Source organism: Nyctibius grandis, chromosome 25, assembly GCF_013368605.1.
Source record: "Nyctibius grandis isolate bNycGra1 chromosome 25, bNycGra1.pri, whole genome shotgun sequence".
Lineage (NCBI taxonomy): Eukaryota > Metazoa > Chordata > Aves > Nyctibiiformes > Nyctibiidae > Nyctibius > Nyctibius grandis.
In genome coordinates, this window is record NC_090682.1 from 2207672 (window position 1) to 2232831 (window position 25160).

The following is a 25160-nucleotide window of genomic DNA, read 5'->3' on the forward strand; positions in this document are numbered from 1 at the left end:
GGAGGAACAGGCATGCTTTGTCAAGACTGTTTTATGTTGTCTTTGCTGACAGGACAGATTAGCAATGCTACAAAGTGCACGTACTTGACACCCGCAGCAACACTGGTGTAGCCTCATGCGGCGTGGTCGCTCTCTTACTCAGTTCTTAGCTGTTACATAAAAATGATTCCTACATGGTGGGATGTTCTGAGAGGATAAGATATTTTGAGAGGAAATCTCCCAGGAAGTTGCTGACCAAGTAACTCGAAAACTCTAAATACTGTCATTTTGTCAAAAGAAGTGTAGTATTAAGACACTATGATGTGAAATCATCAAAGTGCCAATGGAATTTGTATTATGACGTGCTTTATTTTATTGGAGCCAGACTGCTACAAGCTCAGGTTTTTCAAGTTTTGGCAAAGTAAGCAAGGCTGACCTCAGTCAATACTTAGTTTTCATCTGAGTCTTGCTTTTCCTAGGGGGAAGCCCTCCCATCGGGGCTGTTCTTGCAGGCTACTGTAAGAATATTGGAGTTGCCGTGTCTTCTATGAAATTATAAAACCAACACCCTGGCCATGTCAAATTCACATGTAGGGTATGCCTGATATCTGCGTAGTTTCTTTTGAGGAACTTTCGTGTGAATTTGCAGAAAGATAAATAGTCATCTTCTGTCCTGCCCTCAAGTATTATTTAGCTTTCATAAGGCTATTGAATTTCATTCTGTAGAATTTATCAAATCTGCAATTGCCAAAGTGATTTCTGTATTTAAAAAAAAAAATCCCGTGAAGCACTTTAAGTATATAGATTAAAACTGCCACATAAATATGATAGTATCTTTTTATGGAGCAATACCTCATTTTAGTTTAATGTCTATGCACGTAGGTTCACATGGGTAAGTTGAAGTAGTCTGCTGTGGTAATAGCCACACTAGAAGTTAGCAAAGGATGAACTGTGGATCATTTCTTGGTGGCAGGGTAACTTTTGTGTGAGTTGGGAGTAAACAACCCCCAGGCCAGTCTGATAAGCCTTTTTCACTTTGTCTAGACTCTGTTTACAGATCCGTCCCAAGTGGCTTACGTCCAACAGGATGCAACCACCCAGCAGGTAAGAAAGAGACTTTATTTTCGTTGGGCCTTAAACTGTAAGGAAACTGTTACTGAAAGTAAAGAGACATTGTTGTGGTGCTAGAGGGTAATAAGCTTACCTCTGGATTTGTCAAATGGCAGTCTTCAGTCATTTACTGTCATCCCAGTGATCAAGGGCAGAAAGCTCATGATAAGAAGGCACTATTATCTTGGCTAGTTTGTGCATGAATGACAATAAAAAGTTAAAAGTTTGAGTTTATTTTTATTAATTCATGTTCAACAAAAATACTAATTTACTGCCCCAGATATAATGAAAAATCTTTCAACAGTGTCCCTTTAAATAAGTCAGCAAGCTGATGTGGCTGACTTTAATGTCATTCTGGAAAGACTGGGTCCTCACACAGAACCAAATGCCTTTAAATTCATAAAAGGCTCTCAAGGGATAGCAGCTTTGGATCAAATTGTAGATTTACTAGAAACTTCACAGGAAATTAATTGTAAAACCTGAAGAAGTTGAGTTACTGGCTCCCTTACCTAACCAGGGCATCCCAGGTCTGATGTGCTTGCCAGTGCGAAGTGGGTGAGGAACAACAAAATTGGAGCATGTGGTTATAAAGTTTTGATTGATTTTTCTTGTTTCATCTGTTGTGGATGTGAAGGGTTTGTTGTTAACTTTTACTAGTATCTTTGGGGACTGCATTGTGGTAATCAGGTATAGGTGCTTTCAGATCTAGTTCAAATTCTCAGCTTGTCGTAGAGACTTAAAATCATTACTGCTTGGTAAGTCTTTAATGGCATGTGTGAACTGACGTGTTAGATCTGAATCATTACTAACGCCATCATTAAAATGCGTATTTATTGACAGTCTTGGGGCAGAGTGAAGGGTTGAGTGTGCCCTGAAAATAAATTTTCTTCTTGCTAAAAAGATCTTCTGAACTGTTAATGCACAGGCAGGAAATGATATGACTGACAGAGTAAAGGTGTTACCTGTTTTCTTCCAGTTCTCTGGAGGTATTTGGAGTGTCATTCTGGATTTTTTTGCCACATCAGTTTCTTTGCATTTAGAAGCCAAAAAATCCTATTTAATTGTCTTAAAGCTCATTTAACAAATAAATAGGTGATTAAAAGCCAGGTAGGATGGGGCTTTGAGCAGCCTGGTCTAGTGGAAGGTGTCCCTGCCAATGGCAGGGGGGTTGGATTGGACCTAGGTGATCTTTAAAGTCCCTTCCAACCCAAACCAGTCTGTGATTAACTTACACGTGCAGCGCAAATGACATTCTGACAGCAGAGGTGGTGCGCTGTTACTGTCCCACGTTGAGTATCAAGGGCATGAGCACTTGTCTGTGTGTCCTCAGCCCGTCCTCCCTTCCAACACTGTCTGTGACAGCAGTCCCAGCAGAGATGTTAATTTGCTTGTGAGTGGTTAGTCCCTCATTATGGCAGCTCCTGCCTTTGCCAGTGCTTTTACATTTCATACAGCACATCCCTGAACTGACAACAAATGTTAAAACAATAATTAAAGTTCCTCTTGTCTTTCAAAAGAAACTTTATCATAAAAAGAAACGGAAAGGTTTTTAAAAATAATGCCTATGTTCCTTGCAGTGTCTGACAAGGAAGTGAAAGTAAGGATATGTTTGAAGTGTGATTAGTAGTAGGAAATGCTAATATGAGGTACAAATAGACACAAGCTAGTGTGAACCTCTCATTGCTGGCAGACCTGGAGGTGTGCCATTGAATAATGATGCCTTTTCGGTTGCCACTTGGCATCAGAAATGTCAATACCAGACAGCTTGGTTCAGCTGTCGTGTTGGCGGTTTCCTCCTCACTGTCACACAGTTCCCTGAAGTCTTTCTGCTGTAGTTTCTAAGCAGTTTCATAAATTACTCTTAATACCTCTTTAAACTAAACAACTAGATCTGAAGTTTTACGACTGTCTATCTGCTTTTGTTATGGATTTTCTTGTCTGCTCCTTCACCGTTGGCACAATTCACTGTTCTCTGTTTTATCTGATATTTATTAAACACTCTGCAGAGGGGCAGGGGATTTAATTTTAGTGTAAAAGCTGTTTAACACTCAGAGGCACAAACTAGAAGCCACATGTCAACTGTAGAGAAGGATGAAAAATCGTGCAGGCTAACGGTGCAAATTCCTGTGAGGAAACAAAAGAGAGGAAAGGTGATTCCTAGGATCTTAATTCTGCTTTGTCTTAATGGATGGGAGCAGTAAGGTAATACCCATTAATTTTCTTGTTACTACACAAAAAAATGAGTATGAAAACAACCAAAAATTTATAGTGTGACCAAATAATGTAAAGAAAAAATAATTGCTGGAATCCTCTCATTTGAGTGCTTGATTTTCCAACGAGGTCAATATGCCATCTTGTTTTTATAGTGGATCTTGGTTGGCTTGAGAAACAGAAGGATAGGTAAAAAGAGGAGATGCTTCTTTTTCCTTCTTTACCTTTTCCCTTAAAAAAAAAAAGTAAATTTGGAGATAGAAAAGACCCCAAATCACTGGTTTTACCAAGAGCTAAAGAGCAACTCACAGCTGTTTTTAGTGCAGTTTGAGCCCTGGCTGGGTAGGACCTTAATTTAAAGCCAAAGTGGGAGACAGGAAATTCAAAAGCTGCAAAATCTAGACTGAGTTTTGAAGCCTTTCCCTTTGTCCCTGCATCTACAGGTTTTGTCAAGTCCATCATCCCTACTAAAAAAAAAAAAAAAATCATTAAAATGCTGCAGTTTTTGACCTAGTGTAGGACTCCAGGGAGCTTTGCATGCAGGGCACTGCCCGTGTGTAAGTGACTGATGGAAATGATGCAGTGTTAAAATGAGTGCCTATAATTTTAGGTAACTGTGCTCTTGCCTGCTGCTGCTCAGAGCATGAATCCCACCAACCTGTCCGTGCTCGGCAACGTTGCCGAATCCCCCCAGCAAATGGCTCTGGAGCAGGGTCCACAAGCAGATAGAGTAAGTTGCCAGGCACCCTTTTCTTTTCAATGTACGAGTACACTGATTTCATTGCTCCGTTGTCTCAGGTGACGAAACATGTCTGAGTGATATGGGAGGAGACGCGAGAAAGCTGTAGCACAGATTTGTACTGTCTTTCATAGTCTCACCATGGAATGTGTGGGGTTTTTTTTAAGGAGAGATCATGTATTTAATATACAGAGAAACCTGTTCTACAGATTGTTCTGTCTCGAGCAGCCACCTTAAAATACTCCTCTGAGCTTTGAAAAGCAAAAGTTAACAGAAGGTGTCATGCTGACTGTCACATAGGACCAACATCCATGGGTCTCTTTGCCAGTCTTTTAAGACAGCTTTACTGTGCATAGTATTTCTTGTTCTCTACATGAGAAACTGGCGCGGGTGATGGAATATTCTGTGTGGTGTGCTTCAATTCTTGCTTTTTTTAATAGGAAAGAAAGGGATAAACTTTAAGATTAGTGAGAGAATACAATGCCCTCAACTGTCCTCCATGTCGCATGGTTTATATCTAGTCCCTGTGTTGTCTCATCCCTTATTGATCTCTGCATGTGCGCTCTGGGGGTTGGTTTTGTTTGATTGTACGACAGGAGAGAAAAGATCCTGTGCCAAAGTGCAGGATTCTCTCGCTTGTACAGAAGTTAAAATACAGCTTTAGGCTCTAGATAATTTCCGCAGAGCCTGGACTTTGTTTCAGACCTGTGAGGGTCCAGAACTACTCTGATTTCAGTTTCTTCTCCTGAGAAGTCAGTCCTTGACAGGGTAGAGCTAGGTAGTGACACAGAGCTGTACTGAGTGAGGCTGTCAGCAGCAGCGATGTGAAACATCCCTCAGCAATCGTTTATCATGCCACTTCACTCTCCCTTGTCCTTCTTTCCATTACCAAAGGAAGCAGAAAGGGTAGACTAGCAAGAACCTTGATTGCTCGTCCTTGTAGGAGTGTTTTTCCTCGTGAATCAATTTTGATTGATTGTTGTGAATTCTCTCCTCAGGCATCATTACCGGTGCATAACCAGGTGTTACCTCCTATGGAGGCAGTGGATGGTTCTGACCCTTTAGCACCTCTGCAGAATCAAATGGGAAGGATGGAAACAAAAGAGGAAGATGATGAGGATGAAGATGAGGATGAAGATGGGGAAGACACTGACATGGATGAATGGGATCCAGATCCACCTCGACCCTTTGATCCCAATGATTTGTGTAAGCATATGAAGTAGTATGTAGTATGTTAGCTGCCCTCCCCTTTTTTCTTTCACCTACATCAGTCCTGTAGTAAATGGAGTCGAAAACCATTCAGATTTTAGCAGTAATAAGTAAACACCTTTATACCCAGAAATATGTACTCATCCTGGGCTGCCTCACTAAAAAGACAAGGTTCTGTCTTAGGTGGAGTCTCTGAGCTGCTTTGTTCTTAATTTTGCAGGAGGCTGCCCTCTCTAATGTTCTAAAATGTAGACAGATTATTGGAATAAATGTTCCCACAGCTGAGCCAAAGATGTTTAGAGAGAGATAAGGCTGTCTCTTGTGAGCTGGTGCGTGAGTGTCTGCCTGACAGCCCTGTCCTCTCTGACTTTGTGTTGTAGGGTGTGAAGAGTGTAATAACGCACATCCCTCTGTGTGTCCAAAACATGGACCTTTGCATCCAATCCCAAACCGGCCTGTGCTGACCAGGGCGAGAGCCAGCCTCCCCTTGGTGCTCTATATAGACAGGTTCCTGGGAGGTGTGTTCTCCAAAAGACGTATCCCAAAACGCACACAGTTTGGACCTGTGGAAGGACCCCTGGTTAGACAAACTGAACTCAAAGACTGCTATATCCATTTGAAGGTAAGCGTGTGTGTGTGTGCGAGAGAAGAATCAGGATCAATTTGTGCTTAAGCTTTGATTTTTCATGAGTTTGTCACTCTGCCTTCATCAGTTACTTCACTGGAGACGTTCTTTTGTTACTTCCATCTCTGAATATAACTCAAACACCCAGATTTTGGCTTGAAATCTTCTCTGTTATTCAGGGAGACACAATAATTGTGGTGAATATTCTGCCATTACGGTGTTATGGTATATAGGACTCAACGTGGAATGCTGTGAATCACTCTCATGTGGGCAGAAGCAGCATCTGGACATAAAAATAGCAACTGCATCTGCGGATGTTTTACAGCCATTCTTTTGTGTCATGCTGTAACTTAAGTTAAAAATATTTTTTCTTCCCCTTTCCCTTCTCTCCCCCACAAGATACAGAGGAAAGGAGAGATTTTTCTCTCTTTCCTCATGCCAAGTCGTTGGCATGAGGTATAATGGATTTGACTCACTTTTATCCATTTATTTACTGGTTTCGTTATAGGAATTGGTCCTTTATTTGCTGGAGATTAGGTCCACAGTCTTAGGAGCGCTGATCTCTGATGGTCAGTGTCTGACAAGGAAGTTGTGACCACAGGCTGCTTCAGTAACCCAACAGAAGTTCAGCTAAAGAAGCGCTGCTTCCAGCTTGAGGCAGTGTCACGAGTCGGGAAGTGAAAGGAGAAGTGGGTCTGCCACTTAAAAACATCTGACAAGTGATGCTGTGTAGGCTACTAAAGTGACAGTTTCTTGTGCCTTGTTCATAGCCACACGTCAAGTATTGTGCCTGACCCTTTTAATGAATGCTTCTTGCCCTTGAAAGCCATGGAAGGGTCTATTGTGTCTCCCTAGTTAAATCTCTACTTGTTTTTAAGTATTTGTCTGAGTGCTGCCTGTTTCTGGATGCCTGTCAGCAAAGACAGAAAATTAGCTGTGCCTTCATTGCTTTTATAATGTAAAAGTTGCATGGTCGCAGTAGTTTTTTTTAGAAACTCAAATTCTTTTGAACCCGATGCCAGGCAGTTAGTCACATGTAATTGGATTTTGCTACAGGTGTCCCTTGATAAGGGTGACAGAAAAGACAGAGATTTGCAAGAGGACCTGTGGTTTGAACTTTCTAGCGAGGCTCTTTGTAACTGGATGATGTTTGTGCGTCCAGCTCAAAACCATTTGGAGCAGAACCTGGTAGCGTATCAGTACGGCCACCATATTTATTACACAACCATTAAAAACGTGGAGCCCAAGCAGGAACTCAAGGTATGGCATTGCTCGTGTATCGTGGCTCATTTTCTGCTGATGAAATCAAATCTTAAGAGCTGCTATGTAATAAGTGCATCTCCAAGTGCCAGAAATGATTGCTGTAAATAGTTTTAGGGCTTTTTTCCCTCTGATAAAGCATGTGATGGCCTGAATCAAATGTCACTGAAGTCAGTAAGTAGTTAGCCACCAACTTACAGATTTTAAATGAGCTTTGGCTCAGGTATAAAAGTTTGAAATGTGTGTAAATAATGTGTCTGTCACTGTCATGCTTTACACTGCATATATTTTGCTGATGCAATCTAATTTTTATTGCAGCAGTCTTATTCTTTTTAGTTCTGGATGCCCTTTCCAGTTAGTCCTGTGTGCCCTTGACTTGTTTTCTGGTGCCTTAAGTGAATATGGTCTCTCACTTTACCTGGCTTTCCTGGAACTTTTGAAACTTTGCATGTGGAAAATGATAAAGGATGTTGTGACTTCTCTGTGAGTTACTTTTTGTTCCCTCTAAAAATATATTGGTTACTTTGAGCTCAAAGCAGCATGGCTGGCTGAGATGGCCTTCGTTTTCAACATCTTTTGGGGAACTGGGGATAACCAACAAACTTTGATATCAGGAAATTTTGTTCTTCAAATCTTTTCTTGCACGTAAATTTCAACAATTTAACAAAAACCAGTTTTAAACACACTTAGCTAAACCAGCGCAAAAGCCTGCTTATACCCTTGTTGCTGACTTTTAAGAGTAGGATTCTTTTGGTTTCTCTGAAATCAGTCCTTAATTTGTTTAATCTGAATCACTAGAAACCTTATTAATCCATTTTAAGTGTATCCAAACATCATTTTCTCAACAGTTTTTAAATCAATTTGAAATCAGACTTTAATTCAATCTCTACAGACCTGCCTGTAGAAGCACCATTTTTCTTGCTTCATGTGTTAGTAGTGTTTTTTGACGTAAAACTGGTTTGATAATGGAACGCTAATTACTTAGGCTTGGTAATGGGTTTTCTTCCCCAAGTGGACATAGGGCATTCATATAAATTTTGTCCAAAGATTGGACTAGGAGGATCAGTCAGTTAAAGCTGAGAACTTCTGTCTTGCATGACAGGTGAGTAGTCTAGGAGCTCCAGACTTTCTTCTTTGTCCAGCTAGTGAGATGCCTGCAAAGTAACATGCACCTGCCAGTGAGTCTTTGAAGGAGTTAGAACCTGTGGCCCACTGCAAGTTTAAACTCGCCCAGATTTTTCAGTCTGAAAATCTGTTCATGCCTTCCTTAAGAAATCTCTTCTAAAATAGAAGCTTTTTAATCAAACAGTGAGATAAAATGAGAAATGATGCTCCAATCCTTCAGAAGTTCAGAACCACTTTAAATGAGTCTCTGTGGACGGTGCTGCCTATTGTCTATGTAAAGAGAGCAGAAAAGAAATGGGAAATCCTCTAAGTTAAAAACTTTGCCATCCTCTTGGTACAACAAGTAACAGTACTCTGCTGACACCCATCCTTTACAATCATACATTCAGGTCTAAAGAAATTATTGTTATTTCCTTTAGAGCTACTGGTAGCCATGTGTGAGGTTAACATTCGTATTAGGAGGCTATAGCTTAAAAATTAAATGGATATGCTTTCTGGGCAAAGCTACTTTATTCCTCAGTGAGGGCATATGGATCTCAACAGGCTTTATTATTGAGGATGAAAGGAGCAGTAAGAGTTAGTGGTTGAGGCAAGTGAAGTAAAAGTATTGCTTAAAAAACATTTTCAATTGAATTCCCTTTAGTTCTGGTTCCATCTAAGTGTTCTTTTACCTTTTGTATTCCTGCTGCAGGTGTGGTACGCTGCCTCTTACGCAGAGTTTGTGAACCAGAAGATCCATGACATATCTGAGGAGGAAAGGAAGGGTAACTTGGGCTTTTCTGCTCTTAGTGTGATGGTGGTTGGGTGTTGTACTTCTTAGTTTCAAGTATATGGCCTGTGTAGTGCTCCCAAACTTCTGCTAGGTTGAGAAAAGTTGAACAAGATCTAGGTTGTATTATTGGAATTTATTTCTGCTAACTGTTCTCATGCTAATATTACAATAATTTAACCTTCTGCCTCAGTTTCTGAGAAGCATTAGGTTGCTACTGGAAAGAGGTATGTTTCTGTACTTGATGTCTAATGTTGAGTCTGTGTAATAAACCATGTTGCTTTAGATTGAGAAATTTCTCTTGATCTCCCCTAATTTATGCCAGAGACACAGTCCTGTAGGAATGTGTCTCTTCCATACAAGGGTATATTTCAAAATCTTCCTGAATTTTAAGCAGTGCATGTAGTCCATATGAATTGTCCCCAGCGACCTTTTTGTGTTTCTGTGATGAGCTGTACTCATGCCACAGTGCAGAGGGGATAAAAGCAAAGCTAAATGGAGCAGTGCTGGGTATTCTGCAGTCTGTCTAACCTTCAGGGGAGAAATATGGCCCACAGAGGACAGAAAGGCTTGGGGGGAAAAAAAAAATGAGGTGTTTAATTGGTGGTGCCTGAAATGCTGTTATTGACATTTCCAATTGAACATAGTTCTCAGAGAGCAAGAGAAGAACTGGCCGTGTTACGAGTGCAACCGTCGTTTCATGAGCTCAGAGCAACTCCAGCAGCACCTCAACTCCCACGATGAGAAGCTGGACTTCTTCAGCAGGTACTGAAAGCTTTAGCTTTGTCTGCGTGTCACTATCCTGCTTCCCCAAACTTGCTTGCAGGAAGGAGAGTCTTTGCCCTACAGATCTATGCAGATACAGAGCTTGGAGAACAAGTCTCCTAGTGCTTTGGCTCCTCATGGGGCTGGCAAGGTAGTTTATCCTGACCTATTAAAAGCTGAACCTACAAACATCCATCAGAGAGCAGAAGACATCGGTGCTGCCTTTTTCCTGAAACTTAGCAAATAGCTGCATTTTGTTTTCTGTTTTTTGGCACAGTGTCCTGGTTTCGGCTGGGATAGAGCTGATTTTCTTCTTAGTAGTTAGAATAGAGCTATGCTTCGGATTTGGTATGAGAAGAATGTTGGTAATATACTCATGTTTTTAGCTGTTGCTAAGAAATCAAACACTTTCCAACATACCATGCTTTGCTAGTGTGCGGGTGCACAAGAAGCTGGAAGGGAGCGTAGCCAGAGCAACGAGTCCAAATTGGCCAATGAAATATTCCCTGTCACGCTCAATAGAGATGAGGGTTGGCTGGAAAGCTCTCTCTGCTGGGATTGTGGTTTTGGGATTTTCTCTCCTCTGGGATCGCTGGGCTGGGCATTGGTCAGCAGGTGGTGAGCAGTTGCGCTGTGCATCACTTGTTTATGTATTCTATTATTATTATTATTACTATTTTATTTCAATTATTAAATTGTTTTTAACTCAACCCACAAGTCTATTTACCTTTACCTTTCTGATACTCTTCCCCTAGTCCCTGGGAGGAGTGAGCGAGCGGCTGCATGGTATTTAGCGGCCTGCCAGGTTAAAATCATGACACACAGAAAATTGTTCCCTTCAGTTTACTGCCTGACATCAATGGCTAAGTGCCTTTTTGGGGAGGGATGTTATGGCTTCAGGTTTTAAATTTCCTTGTGCACTTGTTCCATCTAGCTGAAAGTGCTTTCCAGGGCACTGTACGCTCAGGGGTTGGAAGTCAGAGAGTTGCCATGGCAGAGGACTTGCTAGAAGCCAGTAGTCCTCTTGGTCCCACGATTGCTGAAATAAATTTTCATATGTTACGGACTTTGATTTCTCATAAAGCACAAAATAAATAGATACCAGCCAGTACCCTATTTTTTTTTCTGGCAGAATTACTTCAGGTTGTATTATTTACTGTGGGCCATTTTTACTGAGTTGAATGGGTGAATAGTGATGCTGAGAAAGAATGCATAAAATCACTGGATATTCCAAATCCATCTTTTTTTGTCACTAACCTGGAGCACTATGTATTCTGCAGAGCCAGAGGCCGAGGTCGTGGGCGAGGAAAGAGGAGGTTTGGACCAGGCAGACGCCCGGGGCGCCCTCCCAAGTTCATGCGTTTAGAAGTAACCAATGAAAATGGGGAAAAGTGTGAAGAAGGGACGCAGGTATATTTTTGGGGATGGGGAGGAGGGGAAAAAAAAAATCATGTGGGATGTAAACCTCTTGACTAAAAGAATTTGGGGCATCAGTGCAAACTGAGGGTGTGCTTCAGATTTATACCCAAGTAATTCTTGTTTTTCTAGCTGTGATTCTCTGCCAGGGGAGCATGCTACTTTCCTTCTATAAAAACTGTAAAATCACTTGCATTTCTACAGCAACTTTCATCTCGAAGCACTTATCAGTAAGATAGGTTATTCCAGCAGTTTAGCAGCATCACAAAAGTAATTTAGACAGTAAAACTGTAATGGGAATTTAGGTTCGTCTTTGTCCTTTCTGGAATGTGAGGTCACAGCCTGCTCTTATAACTGTTGCTGGTAGAATTAAATCAGTTTGAGCTATGATTCTTTATGATGTTTTAATATTAACAAAAGGGCCTCCTGTAGGCATTCTTATTGCAAAATGTTCTCTTGCTTGTGGCTGTTGGTTATATTCTGTAGGGACCTAATGCGATGCATTTATCTAAGTAAAATGCTAAATTCTCTCTGATGCTGACCGTGCTTAGGTTACCACCAAGTCCTTTTATGAAAGGTGTCACAAGGGATCAGTGGCTCTGTTTTATGACTTTGCTGAAAGCTGATATCTGGAGGGGTAATTTTCCTCTGGCATCTCGCTGGGTCATGGTTCAGTGCTGACTCAGAGGGAGGAATGTATACGTTGCCTATGAATGCCTGCAGCTCGTTTTCTGAGCGCACAGAATTGCCCTAAATGTCTCATTAAGCGCAGAGAGTTGTGAGATCACCCCCTTTGCAAGCTGATGTGACACAAGCCAGCTCCATTTAGACAAGTAAACATAATGCTGCTCCCAAACTCTGGAGACATGGGGTTTACTGGGCGCAGTCCTATGCTAATGTGTCTGAACGGCCTCTGGACTGGAGGTGGCTCACATCCTGCAAGCTTGGAGCACAGCCCAGAGCTCACTCACATGTGTCTACACAGTCAAGCAGGTCCATGGTTATGTCCCAGGCATTTGGAGGTCTGCCCGCCTCACTAATGACTAGGCAGGAGTTCATCTGCCTGAGAACTTGAGACTCGGGATGCTGTGAGCACAGTTTAGTGTCAGCAAGCGTGGAAACTTGCCACCTAGGCCAGGACTGGACATTTGGCTGCTATATTGCTCTACTGGGTGTCTCTATCTGATAAGCACTCACGGTTTAGAACAGCTGCACTCCTTCTGGCACCTCCCTCGTCTTCTCCTCCTGCACCTGCTTTTGCTCTTTGACAGTACCAGCCTTGAGCTGATAGACTTTTGGTGCTCCGTCTCCTAGCCTGTGCTTTGAAGTTTCCTTAGTTGCATTAAGTGATGTCAGGTAAGGATCTGTGTTCTTTCCTCTTGTAATATGAGAGGATTCCATCCCAGAGGAATTATTGGAATTTATATGGAAAGAATGCAGATTTTTAGCATGTGCTTCCTGCTCCCAACACCGTCCTTGTTCTTTTATGCTAATGCAAAACAGGAGGAAAACAGCCTCGTGTGATAAATATAAGTGATGTATGCAGCGGGGTCGATGAGAGTGTGCAGAGCTTGGAAACTGGAGAGCAAAACACACAGTGCACAGTATAATGATCTCATTTGTCACTCTCCAGCTTGGCACTCCAGTTAGTTTTTTAGAAAGGAGAAGACACTGCATAACAACACATGATAATGTTTCAAAGTGATAATTTCAACAAGGCAGAAATTCTCTGCTTTTCCTGGTCTGTGCTAGTCACTTTGGTCGTAAAATTTCTCACAGGTCAGCCTATATCATCTTTGGTTAAAGAACTAATAGTCGTGAGTGCAGAAGAACTTGCTTGGCTATTAACAGCTGGGTCATTTAATTTATCTATGTCCGATCAGACAATATGATGGCTGAGAGTCACCTACCTGCAGCACTTCTTCCTTTGCGCTCTGAATGTTGTTGCTGTAGGTGGAGGTGATCTGCTGAGAGCATCAGTGGAACACAGTGGGAAAGCGTTAGTGTAGATACATTTTGTTTATACCTTGTGATTTAATACGTAGAAATCTTGTTGTCTGCTGAGTGTTATCAAAGCGTTTTTCAGTGGGTGGGGGGAATAATCACTGGTTGTATGATTTGCGATTTCAGGACTTGCTGCATTTTTCCAGCAAGGGGCAGTTTGATGAGGCCGGACAAGCCACACTGAATGGGTTGGAGCAGCAGGAACAGACTCCAGTGCCATCAGAGACGCAGTCGGCACTGGAGCAGCAGTCAGAAAACCACCCGCTACAAATCCAGCCGCAGCACGACGAGAGCACGGTGCCTACGCAGAGCACCATGACAGCAGATGACATGAGGCGAGCAAAGCGTATCAGGGTAAGCAAAGAGGACAGCGGCTGATGTCTTCTCTCACCCTTTCCATTTGCTGTAACCCAGAGAGTGCCGGACCTGCTTGCCAGGACCAGCTGGTCTTTCTCCCCCTGTCGTATCCATTTCCAAATCCTGAAAAAAGCATCTCATTCCTAGCAATTTTCTTTGCACTGAAAGGAAGACAAATCTCATGTAAAGAACCAGTATCTCATGAGATGCTGGTGAGAACTGGTCACCAATTGGAGCGGATTCAATTCCAGCACAGTAATTCTTTCATAGAAACACAGTCCCTCCAAGCTGGCAAGCAGGAGTGCTTCAAACAGCCGGCTGAATCATGGTACTGTGGCACAGACGAATGACTTGCTCACAGCACCATCTGTGTCTCAGAACTCTTGCAAAGAGTTGCCAAAGAGGAACCACGACCTCAGTTTTGATCCACTTTGATGATGGTGATGATATTTAGTGATAAAATCCTTTCTTGGGGTAGAAAACCTGCCCATCTTTGAGATTAAAACCTGTGCTAGGAGCTTTCTGTACCGACAGCAAACACTCTGAGCCTGAGCTTTGTGTCAACGGGGTGAGCTGTTTTCTCTCTGTTATGTGTGGGAGGGAAATGATTCAAGCAAATAATCCTTCAAGCTGTGTAACTGTGAGATTGGTTTATGCAGCCTAAAATCTCTTTCTTTTTTCTTCCATGGGTAAAATTTTGATTACAGAAAGGAACAGCTGCAATTGGGGTAGGACTTCATTTTTAGGGGATGAGAAAGGATTAGAAAAGAGTTGAGTAACTGTTCCGTGTAGGAAGATGTTGAGGCAAATTTTGCTCTCGGTTTATGGCAATCTATATGCGAGACAGGTGGTGGTGGCGTTACCCCATAAATGCAGTGGCATATCTGGAAGGAAGAATCTGGCTCAGACACATTAAGACTGCAGAAGTTTTAACCGTATAAAATGATTGCGCTCTCTGCGTGACAAGTTTCTACCAGTAATTTGATTTTCATACGTTAAAAGCTTGGGGGATTTTTACTGAATGTATTGAAGGGTGGATAACAGAGTACAAAGGCAGATGCTGAGTTTTTGATGGTAAAGTGCATGGGTATTTACTGCTTACGATACACCACAGCTTCCTCAGTAGAAGGTAGAGGCCTCAGTGTGATGGGAAGAGAAAGTGTTGCCTGTTTCCCCGAACTTTTGATCCCAAGATGTGAACTTAAGATACTCTTAAACAGTAAATGCGGGATGAAAGGGACAGAAATTCTGAAATTACTTCCTTGTCTTGTGGCTTAGCTCTTGTTCCCTGGAAATTCATCACAAATGGATGACAACTAAGAGGAGTGCAGTGGTGGTTTAGTCCTTGGTGATGTGTTTGTATCTCCAAATCTCCCTAACATCCCATCCATCTGGCAGCTTGTGTTCAGCAGAGTCATGGAGATGTTTCAAGATAGGGGCACTGGCAGAATGGCAGATGGAGGGTTGCATAGCACCTTTCCATATTGCGTCAGACTGTGAGCAATGAGAGCCTGAGATAAGAGTACACCAGCAAGTGCTATTTTTTAAGCACTGAAAAATCACAGCAAGCTCTAGCACCCTATGAGCACTCATTCAACTCAGCTGTTCACAGCACCTTCTTATAATAACATGCACTTAACATTATAAGCAAGCAAATATTTTGGTTTAAGATGTGTATTCACTTCCAAAGAACAAGTAGAAAGTCTTGATTCCTGATTATGGTCTGGAGATATGTGTAGCTCTAGTTCTTCCTTATTACTTATTTAATTTTCAAACCCAATAATTCTTTGTGAATTGCTTCAACTTTTCCAAGGTTTAAGGCAGTGATACACTGGGAGTCCTTTCATCCTAGCTGGAAGCACTGATCTCTGGTGCCCCAGGGTTCAAGTTCTGATAGGATCAGTTCATTTTTCAGCATCTGCTGTGGAGTTTCCTTGGAGATCAGACCTTGAGTACGGCAGTCATGTCCTTACTATTGAAAAGAGATACACCCACCCTTCAAGATACTCTTGCAACAAATTAGAAGAATGTTGTGATCCGCAGCCAAAAGGAATATTCTTTTTTTTTAATTCAGCTCTGGGCAGTGTCCAGAGTGTCAATGGGCTGATCCCAGAAACATCTGCATTTCCAAATTGCCTTTTTTTTTTTTAAACATACAGACCTGATTCTAAAATGTCCTGTGTGTGGGTGACTGCTTTACTCAGAGGAAGGAACCGGCAGGGATAGGGATATGATTTGGAAAGCACAGTCACTTTCTTTGTCCTGAAAGAAATGCAACTGGTTGTAGAACGAAGAGTACAAACAGCAAGATGAGGTTAAAAAAAAAAAAGTCCCTGCTCCTTAACTTTTTCACTCTTCTAATCCTTGCCATGTTGTCATCCTGCCCTAATGATTCCCTTGTGCTAAAAGCATTTCATTCTCACTCTGGCTCTGCAATACGCATTACATCATTACTAATCAACTCTGAGAAAACATGAAAGGTCACAAAACACCTTCAAGATGATCTGTGGTTTGTATCTTTGCCCTTTCACTCCCCTTGGGCAGTTTTTAACTACAGAGTAAACCTTGAAGATCTGCTTAGTGTTTCCTGAGGCAAAAAAACTCCAAGGAGTTTTGCCTAAATAAAGAGTAAACTCTAGCTGCAAGAGCTGGCCCTCACAGTGACCTGCAGAAGCGTGACTGTTGCAGAAGTCAAGGCTTCTGTTTTAAAGTCCATTGCATAACATAAGTATTTTTCTCTCCCTCAATGCTGCCTGCTCAGCTGGAGCTGCAGGTAGGTTTGGTTTGGTTTTTTGTTTTGTTGGGTTTTTGCTGTATCTAATCGAATGGTACGTGACGTTTTGTCCAACTTCTGTTTAGTGTTTCCTGATTGACCCCGCATCATAAATTGTCACATTTGTTGTTCTTTAAGCCACCAATGTCCAGAACTAAGTGTTACCTGAGTAACAATTTGCATTCCTCTAGTTGTTTTCTTACTAATTAATTGCAAATTTAACTGTCAGATTGTCAGGGGTTACAAATAGCAAAGTACAGTAATAGTGGAGTTAAGAACTTGAAGTGCATCTCTTCAACTATTTGGTTTATTAGCATATCCCTGTAGTAAAGGGGAAAACTATATACTTCTGAGTCCAAGCAACACGTTAATTTTTACACAGCAAGTGTCTATCTTTCCAGCTCACAGTGTGACTTACAGTGGATCCACGTGTTTCCCATTGTCTCCACTTGTAAAATGGAGAATGGAGATGACGACAATTCATGGGAGGGCTCATTTGGGGCTGCTGTATGAAACTGTTAGCTTTTTTACAGCAAAACAGTTGCTCTCGTGTTCCTTTTTCTGGAATGAAAGTATAGGTTTCCCTCTGCAGTTCAGATGGTGAAAAGGATCATTCAGGTTCACTAATTTAATCTCTAGCACAGCATTTCACAGTATTCCCAAGCTCATTCCAGCAGAAGAGCTCCTAACTTTACTTTCTCAGAGTCAGCTGTTGGCACACGCTTAAGGCACACAGCAAATGTCAGCCTAGACATTCCCATGAGAAGAGGAGAGAGGAAACCAGGGAAATCTGTTTGCAGAAGTCTTGAATGTATCTCATGGAGAAGAACGTAATATTGAACGTGTCTAAGCATAGGTGCCAGCAATGTTCTAGTGCTATTTCTTTAGCTATCATGATGTAGATTCTGAAACATCTGAAAAGAGAAGACATCAATAAATGGCAAGGTACAGATCTTATTCTGGAGAAGAGTAAATATTCCTTAGACTTCTTGCAGAGACATGACGATCTTGCAGTGTACTTCCAGTACAGTACAGGTGATAGTGTGCTGTGGGATTTCATGCATGCAGAGGTATGACTGACTGCCAGCTTTGCAACCATCTAACATAAAAGTTCTCATCCAATATTCAAATGCAGGCAAATGGCACACTTGCTTATTTCTACAGGCAACATGTCCAGCAGCGTGTGTTCCTCCAGCAGGCAGCGCTGGTGTCACGACTGGGGTGGCTCTATAACGTTTATCTGAAGGGGAAGGGGAAAAAGGGTCTTTTATCTTTCTTCTTCATTTTCAGGCTCTTGCACATGATATATGCTAATTGGCAAAGACAGGCAAATTGCTCACAAGTTCTTACCTCTTGCTTGTAAACCTGCCATTCTGCCCCTGCTGTAATGTTTTGAAACTCTATCCTTCTTTTTGATAATAACAAAAAGGTTTAGGCCAGCATCTCTTGAACGTATGTTCCACCAGAAGTTTTCCAGGCAATGCTAAACCACTGCTGCATATCTCTGTGATGATCTTTGGTGCAGAAGCTGCAGGTATATCCCTTAACTTCTGCCTGCCACAACCTCCCCTTCTGTAAAATGGAGACAGTGACTATAACGCAAAAGCATTTTTTGAACTTTGGGTTCACTGATCATCTTTATATTTATATATATATATGTATATATAATTTAATTCTGAAAATATTTGTATGTGGAATCTATACATAATAATACAGATTAATGGTCTCTGATGTTTCTTTCAGAATGCAGCTCTTCAGCACCTGTTCATACGGAAATCCTTTCGCCCGTTCAAATGCCTCCAGTGTGGGAAGGCCTTCCGGGAGAAGGACAAACTGGATCAGCATTTACGCTTTCACGGACGGGAAGGGAATTGCCCTTTGACTTGTGACATCTGCAACAAGGGCTTCATCAATAGCGGGGCTCTTGAGAGCCACATGAAGTTCCACATGGACCAGAAAACATACTCCTGCATTTTCTGTCCCGAGTCCTTTGACCGCTTGGATCTGCTTAAAGATCATGTGGCCATCCATGTCAATGACGGCTATTTCACCTGCCCTACCTGCAAAAAACGCTTTCCAGACTTTATCCAGGTGAGATGCTGTACTGATTTGAAGCACTGCCTCCTGGGTCTCTTGCAAGCACTCCATTTATGAATTTTTTCAGTACTGTCCTTGTGTAATGCTGCATGTCCGTTCATTCTCACAAGATAAAGGGGTCCATGTCAGTCAGAAATTAAAAAGGAAGAGTGACCAAGCATTGCTAGATGTTGTCTTATGCCATTGAAGTGCTCTTTCCACTAAATCATCAGATGTGGTGCTTCAGTCTGGCATTAGAAGGCACTGTACTGTGGGGGGGGTGGTCCCTTATCCCCAGAAAATGCCTAAAGCAGAGCTCCTGACTAATTTGGGTCAGTACAGATCCATGGCACAAAAAGGAATTGTCTTTTGCTGTGTGCAGCTTGTACTTGAATACAGCTTGTCCTTTTGTCGTTAAAACTCTGAAACAAAAAAAAATTGTGGTCTGACATGATACAAATATCTTTTAATCCCTTGCCTGTGTTTGTCAGGGTAATTCATTTGAACACCTTGCAGAAATGCCAGAACAGATCAGGATATTCTGCTTCCTGACTTCCCCCCTGGGCTTCAGCTGGGTACTTTATTCCTCTTCTCTGCACACTGCTTAGGAGAGGTTGCAGTGGAGTAGTGAGTAATGTAACTACTTTGTGCAGTGTGCAGAGCCATTGGAGAAGATCGTTAATAGAATTTAAGGATGCTATTTTGATGTTCAGTAAGAACTGAGATGTACCATGTACATATTCATTATCCTTCATATGGACAAAGAGCTTGATAATGTCTTGCTGAGCTGCCTGACTTAAATTGAAATGTAGAAATCCAGTTTATGTCAAGTAATAGGAACTGATAGACTATCTAAGAGGCTAAAGAGGAAAGGATGGGGAAAAGTGATTTACTAATATAATTCCATCCTGGCAAAAAGCCTTTATCTTCTGTAAATGTTGAACAAGGAAAAATGTTGATGAGTCAGAAATGCTGCACTGGAACCTAATTCCCCATAAACTTTCTCGTGAACTGAGCAAGTCAGAAGAAGATTCCACAGCTTTTTTCCACCTATTCAGCTCTATTTTGGAATGTAAAGATGATTTTTTTATTTAGTACATGTGAATAATTAAGTCTAGTCACCACAGATTGCTGCCTACTTAAATACTTTCACGTGGAACAGATAAAGATATGAAGTTGTTCTATGTATGATCCGTATTAGAAGATAGTAAAGAATTAATTAGAGATCCATTTCTTGAGTGGTGCTTGGATTTCAAATGTCAAACCTCATTAGTTACTTTATTGGAGAAAAAAAATCCCACTAGATTCTTGAAGAGGTCAAGGATAGTCCCAAAGTATGCAAAAGTAATTGCCATTCAGGAATGGTGTGCAAATGCTTTTCTGTGGGGTTTTTTTTTTTGCCTATTGTAATTGCAAGCTCATTCTCTCTGATGGAAAGGAATTAGTCCTTGTGTTTATATTTCTTATAAATGAAGTAAAGATAATGAACCTCAGATGAATATTTTAACTCAAGGATGATTCAGTAACACTTGGTATATCATGGACTTTTGCTGCCCATTAAGTGCTCAGCTGTGCAATAGCTGATGCCTTCAAGAATCAGTCTTGAGGAAATCAAATTGTCCATCCAGATGGATCACAAAGATGTTATGGCTTTATAGAAACTATTGCCAAGACATCAGCTGTTCTGATAAAATACTTCTTAAGCCAAAGCAGATTAGAGAACCCTGAGAATCTTTTTCCTCTCTTTTTTTCCTTTTTGCTAAGAGTTTCCTAGACTGTTGTACCACACACTCTTCTTTTGAATAAATTCCACTTTTCTATGACCTGCAATTCTAGGTCAAGAAACACGTACGCAGTTTCCATTCAGAAAAGATCTACCAGTGTACAGAATGTGACAAGGCTTTCTGCCGTCCTGACAAGCTGCGGCTCCATATGTTGCGACACTCGGACCGCAAAGACTTCCTGTGCTCCACGTGTGGCAAGCAGTTCAAGGTGAGATGACTCTGGACTGGATCATTCCTGATACAGGTGGCGAACACCATTCTTTACCCTCCTTCAGGTAGACAAGCTCATGTTCTCAAAGGTGGAAGAAACTAACGTGTAAACGTGCTAGACTTGCCTGCAAGTTGCGTGCAATGCTTTGTGTTACGTGTGAGCTACGACATTTATTTCTGATGGACAAGGGGCAAGATCCATCCCAGCATGCTCTGCTGTAACAGAGTGTCTCATCTGTGAGATGTTCTTTCTAATAATTTAATAGCAAAGGAAGTTTCATCTGCTCATTAAGGACAGGGTCATTATACAGCTCAGTTGCCAGGTGCCTGGGTTGTATGGCTTTTATCAGTTTAGTTAAGAAAACTTCTTGCTGTTATCAGTGGATTAATACTATTCCTGGCTGAGGTGTCTGTGTCCATGGGATGCATCTTGTCAGCACATGACGTCCAGATGCCTTTCCAGATCCCTCCCGTACAGATGGAGCAGACTGAGCCAGGTAAGCCATGGTGGCAGCAGCCTGCTCCTTGTCACTTAGTTTCTTATGGGATACTGAGGGACTGGATGCTTTTGGGTGAAGCACATTCTAGACAGTGTGTGTCCAGAGAGGCTGGATTGCATTTGAGCAGTAGGTTCAGTACTGTTGTGGGACATGAGGTCCTCCTCGGTCAGGAGCATTATTTGGTGCAAGTTTCCAGCTGTACAGAGTTGAGCACTAATATTTTAGCTAAATTCAAAGAAAAGCCAGAGTGGAGAGGTTTGTTCTCGTGGAGGCTGCTAAATTAGCATTAGTTTGGCTTCTGCTTTTGTGGCTGAGCCACCTCAGCTTGCTTTGAAGGATAACCCTAAGCCCAGAGGGTTCCTGCTGAGCTGTCCAGCTGAGCATGCAACTGTATCTCATGGCAGCACTGGAGAGGAAAAGCCAAAGAGATCCCCGAACAACTTCCATTGTGGCTTTTCCTTGTAACAGGTAGGAAGGCAGTAAATGGTGCTGATATCTTTCTTCCCGATTGCTCTTTCCCTAGAGGAAAGACAAGCTGCGAGAGCACATGCAGAGGATGCACAACCCGGAGAGGGAGGCCAAGAAAGCTGATCGAATCAGCCGCTCAAAAACGTTCAAGCCTCGGATAGCTTCCACGGACTACGAAAGCTTCATGTTCAAGTGCCGGCTCTGCATGATGGGTTTCCGCCGGAGGGGGATGTTGGTGAGTGTCTGTGGGCTCTAGCATCTCTTACAACTTCTGTACTCAATTCGATTGAATAGTTAAGGAATAAAGATGGAATTCCAATGGTTGGAACACAAGGATGCTGTGAAACGGGGACAATTTTGTAGCTGAGTTGAGATTATGTGTCTTTTTTTAAAACTGTGTGTCTTTTCTCTTCAGCAAATGCGTGCCTTTGCATATTTCCTTGCCTGTGTTGTATGTCTGGTTGTCACTACCATATCTCAACACTGATTGTTGTGTAATGTATTTAGCAGAACATGTGATTAATATATTGCCTAGTTCAGCCTTACTGCCTCAGTTTTCCTGTCTTTCCTGTTTTTTTTGTTTCTCCCCCTTCTTGAGGGGCCTCTCCTGGCCATGCCCTGTAACTGCCACTGTGTAAAAGGTGTTATGCAGCAAGAGATCTTTTTGCAGATATTTCATGAGGGTTGTTATCTCTGCTAGCAAAGGCCTCCCTGGGCAGAGGTCCTTTACATTACCTCACTCTCAGCTGCAAGAGAGTTCTGGCAAACTTCTTAACCCTCCCTTCCATCTTATTTTGATTTGAGAAACTGTAAATGAGATCTAGCAAGACCATGTTTACCTTCAGCAGCTGACTGTGAATGCACAATAACCCTTGCAGCAGCAAATGCTTCCAGTGCTGCTGGCTGTTCCATCGCTGCAGTTTTGCTTTGGCTGTTATCCATGTCTAGGAGAAGCAGCAATTGCTTGGCTTCCATCTATAATATGCTCTCTTGTTCTCTTTGTTTCTTTGTCCTAAGGTGAATCATTTATCAAAGAGACATCCAGACATGAAAATAGAAGAGGTGCCAGAGCTCACGTTGCCCATCATCAAACCCAACAGAGATTACTTCTGTCAGTACTGCGATAAGGTATGTAAGGAAGTCACCCCTCAGAGGGTAGCTCAGTCCTAGACCTGTATGCAACCAATTTGTCTCTGCATAGAAACATCTGGCAGGGTTTGTAGCTTTTTTTTTGAGGTGCTTTCCAGCAATGTTTCTGCAGCACTAACCAAAAGAAAGTAAGACAAAATGCAGTCAGGCCAAGGCAGCTGAATGCTAGTTGAAAACTGCAGTTCTCCTTTTCTGCTGTCTTTGCAGCTGGTAAAACTTAAATACTGTGATTCTGGCAAACAGTCACCCACCCTTAGTCCTGTATCACTTTTTGCAACCCAGGACTAAGTATCCTCTCGTATCTATAATTCCTAAACAGTAATTTGTTTTGGTTTCTGTATCACTTCTAAAAGTTAGTCTTTAACTCCTTTCATTTTAAGCTGCTTGCTTAGTCACATGCCAGTAATCCCCAGTGTTCAGTGGAGCCTAAAGCTGCTTCTGCTCTGCCTTGGGGTTTCTGTTCTTACTCCCTGGCTTTGGCTTTTTATGCATGTGGGCCTTTGTTTACCAGAGAGTGTATTTTGACTGTTCTTACCCTCATTCTTCCTTTTGTTTAAAGGGAAAAAGAAAAGGATAGTTTTAAATAATATTACAGAATATTCATTTGTTGATGTGCCTAAAAAGAATTTAAAAATACATTGATTGCTGAAGGCTGTTAAAACCATTTAATGCTTTGTGCGAGACAGGAGGCATCAACCCTCACAACAATTAGCAATGGACAAATTACAGCTTTGGTGGTCAGTGACTTCTCTGACATTTGAATTTCAAGTAGCAGGCAAAAAAAGTTTTTCTTTTACCTTCCTGTCCTGCTTTGCTTTGTTGTGGCACACATGTTCTCAAATGGCTTCTGCATGCTACGCAAAAAGGAGTTGCTTTTACAGGTTGATTAAACACTGGAAGGTGTAGGTATATTCATGCATCATGTTGTAATTGTTTGGGGATTTAACTAAACATATTGTCTAAAGCAACACGCAGACCTTCCAGGTAAAGATAACTGGCAGCTGTTTTCTGTGCAGATATGAAGATGACACCGTTTTCATTTCAAATCTTTACCCTGCAGGTGTACAAGAGTGCCAGTAAACGCAAAGCACACATCCTGAAGAACCATCCTGGTGCTGAGCTACCTCCAAGCATCCGGAAACTGCGCCCTGCGGGCCCAGGAGAGCCGGATCCCATGCTGAGCACCCACACCCAGCTGACAGGCACCATAGCCACCCCTCCGGTCTGCTGTCCTCACTGTTCCAAGCAGTACAGCAGTAAGGTACGGGGGTTGTTTCACAGCATCTCTCTGGTGATGCTTTTTCACCACGGTCTCTGTCATCTGTCAGTCCGCAAGCAGAGCTCTTTTATTCGGAGTCAGAGTGCTGGTTTCATGCTGCGTGCTGACAATACGAGCACAGCCTGCTCGTTTCATGGCAAAAAGGTTCCCTAAATAGAGGGCATGAGCTTGAAAAAAGAAATGGAAATGTTACCAGAGTGCGGTCACAAATGGAAAAGCTTGGAAACTGCTCACTGACAGTTACAAGAGAGAGGAGTAGGGAAACAAAATGCAGAAAAGGTGACCGCTGGAGAAGGTCCCCAAAATACTTGGCTGTGTTGGGGTAAAAAGCTCACGGGTTGTGACGTTTGGGGCAATATTTCAGTATTGGATAGCTCTAATCAGCAGCGATTTTGTGATCCTTGTTTCCTTCTTGCTGACCAGAGCATCTCATAATGTGAATCTTGATACTGAGGGAAACCTAAAAGCTGCGTTCTGCAGGGCTGTTTATTTTCCAGGCTGAGCTGCTGACTGTATTTCTAACGCTCTTTTGCATCTCTCTGTAGACGAAGATGGTACAGCACATTCGCAAGAAGCACCCGGAGTTTGCTCAGCTCCCTAACACAATCCATGCCCCGCTGGCGACAGCTGTCATCAGCTCCACTCCTGCCGTTCTAACCACTGACAGCACTACCGGAGAGACTGTTGTGGTAAGGATTCAAGACACGTTAGATCAGGCCGAGGGAGGGAAACAACCAGAACAGAAGCCCTCTGGTAGAGTAGTCTTAGTGTTTATTTGGCAGACATAATTTTAAAGCGTGTGTTAGGATGTTATTTGAGATCACTTTTGTTCCTGAATCTGTGTGTAGTAGTTTTGCTCTGCCAGGAACTATGTATTTCTCTTTTTGGAGCTCTAAGGATTTGTCTTTTTTCCCTACTCCATTCCCTTCTTTCATGCAGACCCATATGCTACTGACTCCACATCATACTTTCACACATGCCTCACTAACTCAGGAATACACATCTCATGGATTTTCACCGGGACTGTTCTTTTGAGGTGCTTGCAGTCCTTGGGATCAAGAGGACATGGCTAACAATGTCTGGGGACTAGATCAAACTAATCAGAGGAGTCAAAATCTTTCTGTAATCCTTTGGACAGTGCAGAACTGAGTGATATGAACCTCCAGTGGCTGATCTCTCTACTGTTAATACATCAGCTGCTAAGGAAGTGAAAGCTGAGACTAGAAAATCAGTCTTGTGTCTTTTAGTGGTGCTGGGATGCTGCACAGTTTTTAAAATCTTAATAACCACAGTTTAAAACGTCCTATTTGAAGACTGAAACTGGATAAAAGACTCTTTTGCTTGAAAATGGG

The 25160-nt window shown here is 42.1% G+C and overlaps 1 protein-coding gene across 2 annotated transcripts in view; it reads left to right on the plus strand.

Moving 5' to 3' along the window:
• PRDM10 (PR/SET domain 10) overlaps positions 1 to 25160 on the plus strand; it is a 42315-nt gene that overhangs the window by 12587 nt on the left and 4568 nt on the right. Inside the window, exons 4-18 of one of the 2 annotated variants that reach the window (XM_068418192.1) lie at positions 1024 to 1083; positions 3911 to 4030; positions 5038 to 5245; positions 5629 to 5870; positions 6930 to 7133; positions 8950 to 9022; positions 9675 to 9792; positions 11073 to 11202; positions 13339 to 13566; positions 18086 to 18433; positions 20255 to 20410; positions 21436 to 21615; positions 22398 to 22508; positions 23590 to 23790; positions 24354 to 24497. In XM_068418192.1, coding sequence (XP_068274293.1) covers positions 1024 to 1083; positions 3911 to 4030; positions 5038 to 5245; positions 5629 to 5870; positions 6930 to 7133; positions 8950 to 9022; positions 9675 to 9792; positions 11073 to 11202; positions 13339 to 13566; positions 18086 to 18433; positions 20255 to 20410; positions 21436 to 21615; positions 22398 to 22508; positions 23590 to 23790; positions 24354 to 24497 — 2523 coding nt within the window. The remainder of the gene's footprint in view (positions 1 to 1023; positions 1084 to 3910; positions 4031 to 5037; positions 5246 to 5628; positions 5871 to 6929; positions 7134 to 8949; positions 9023 to 9674; positions 9793 to 11072; positions 11203 to 13338; positions 13567 to 18085; positions 18434 to 20254; positions 20411 to 21435; positions 21616 to 22397; positions 22509 to 23589; positions 23791 to 24353; positions 24498 to 25160) is intronic. The other variant, XM_068418193.1, reaches the window with a different exon arrangement.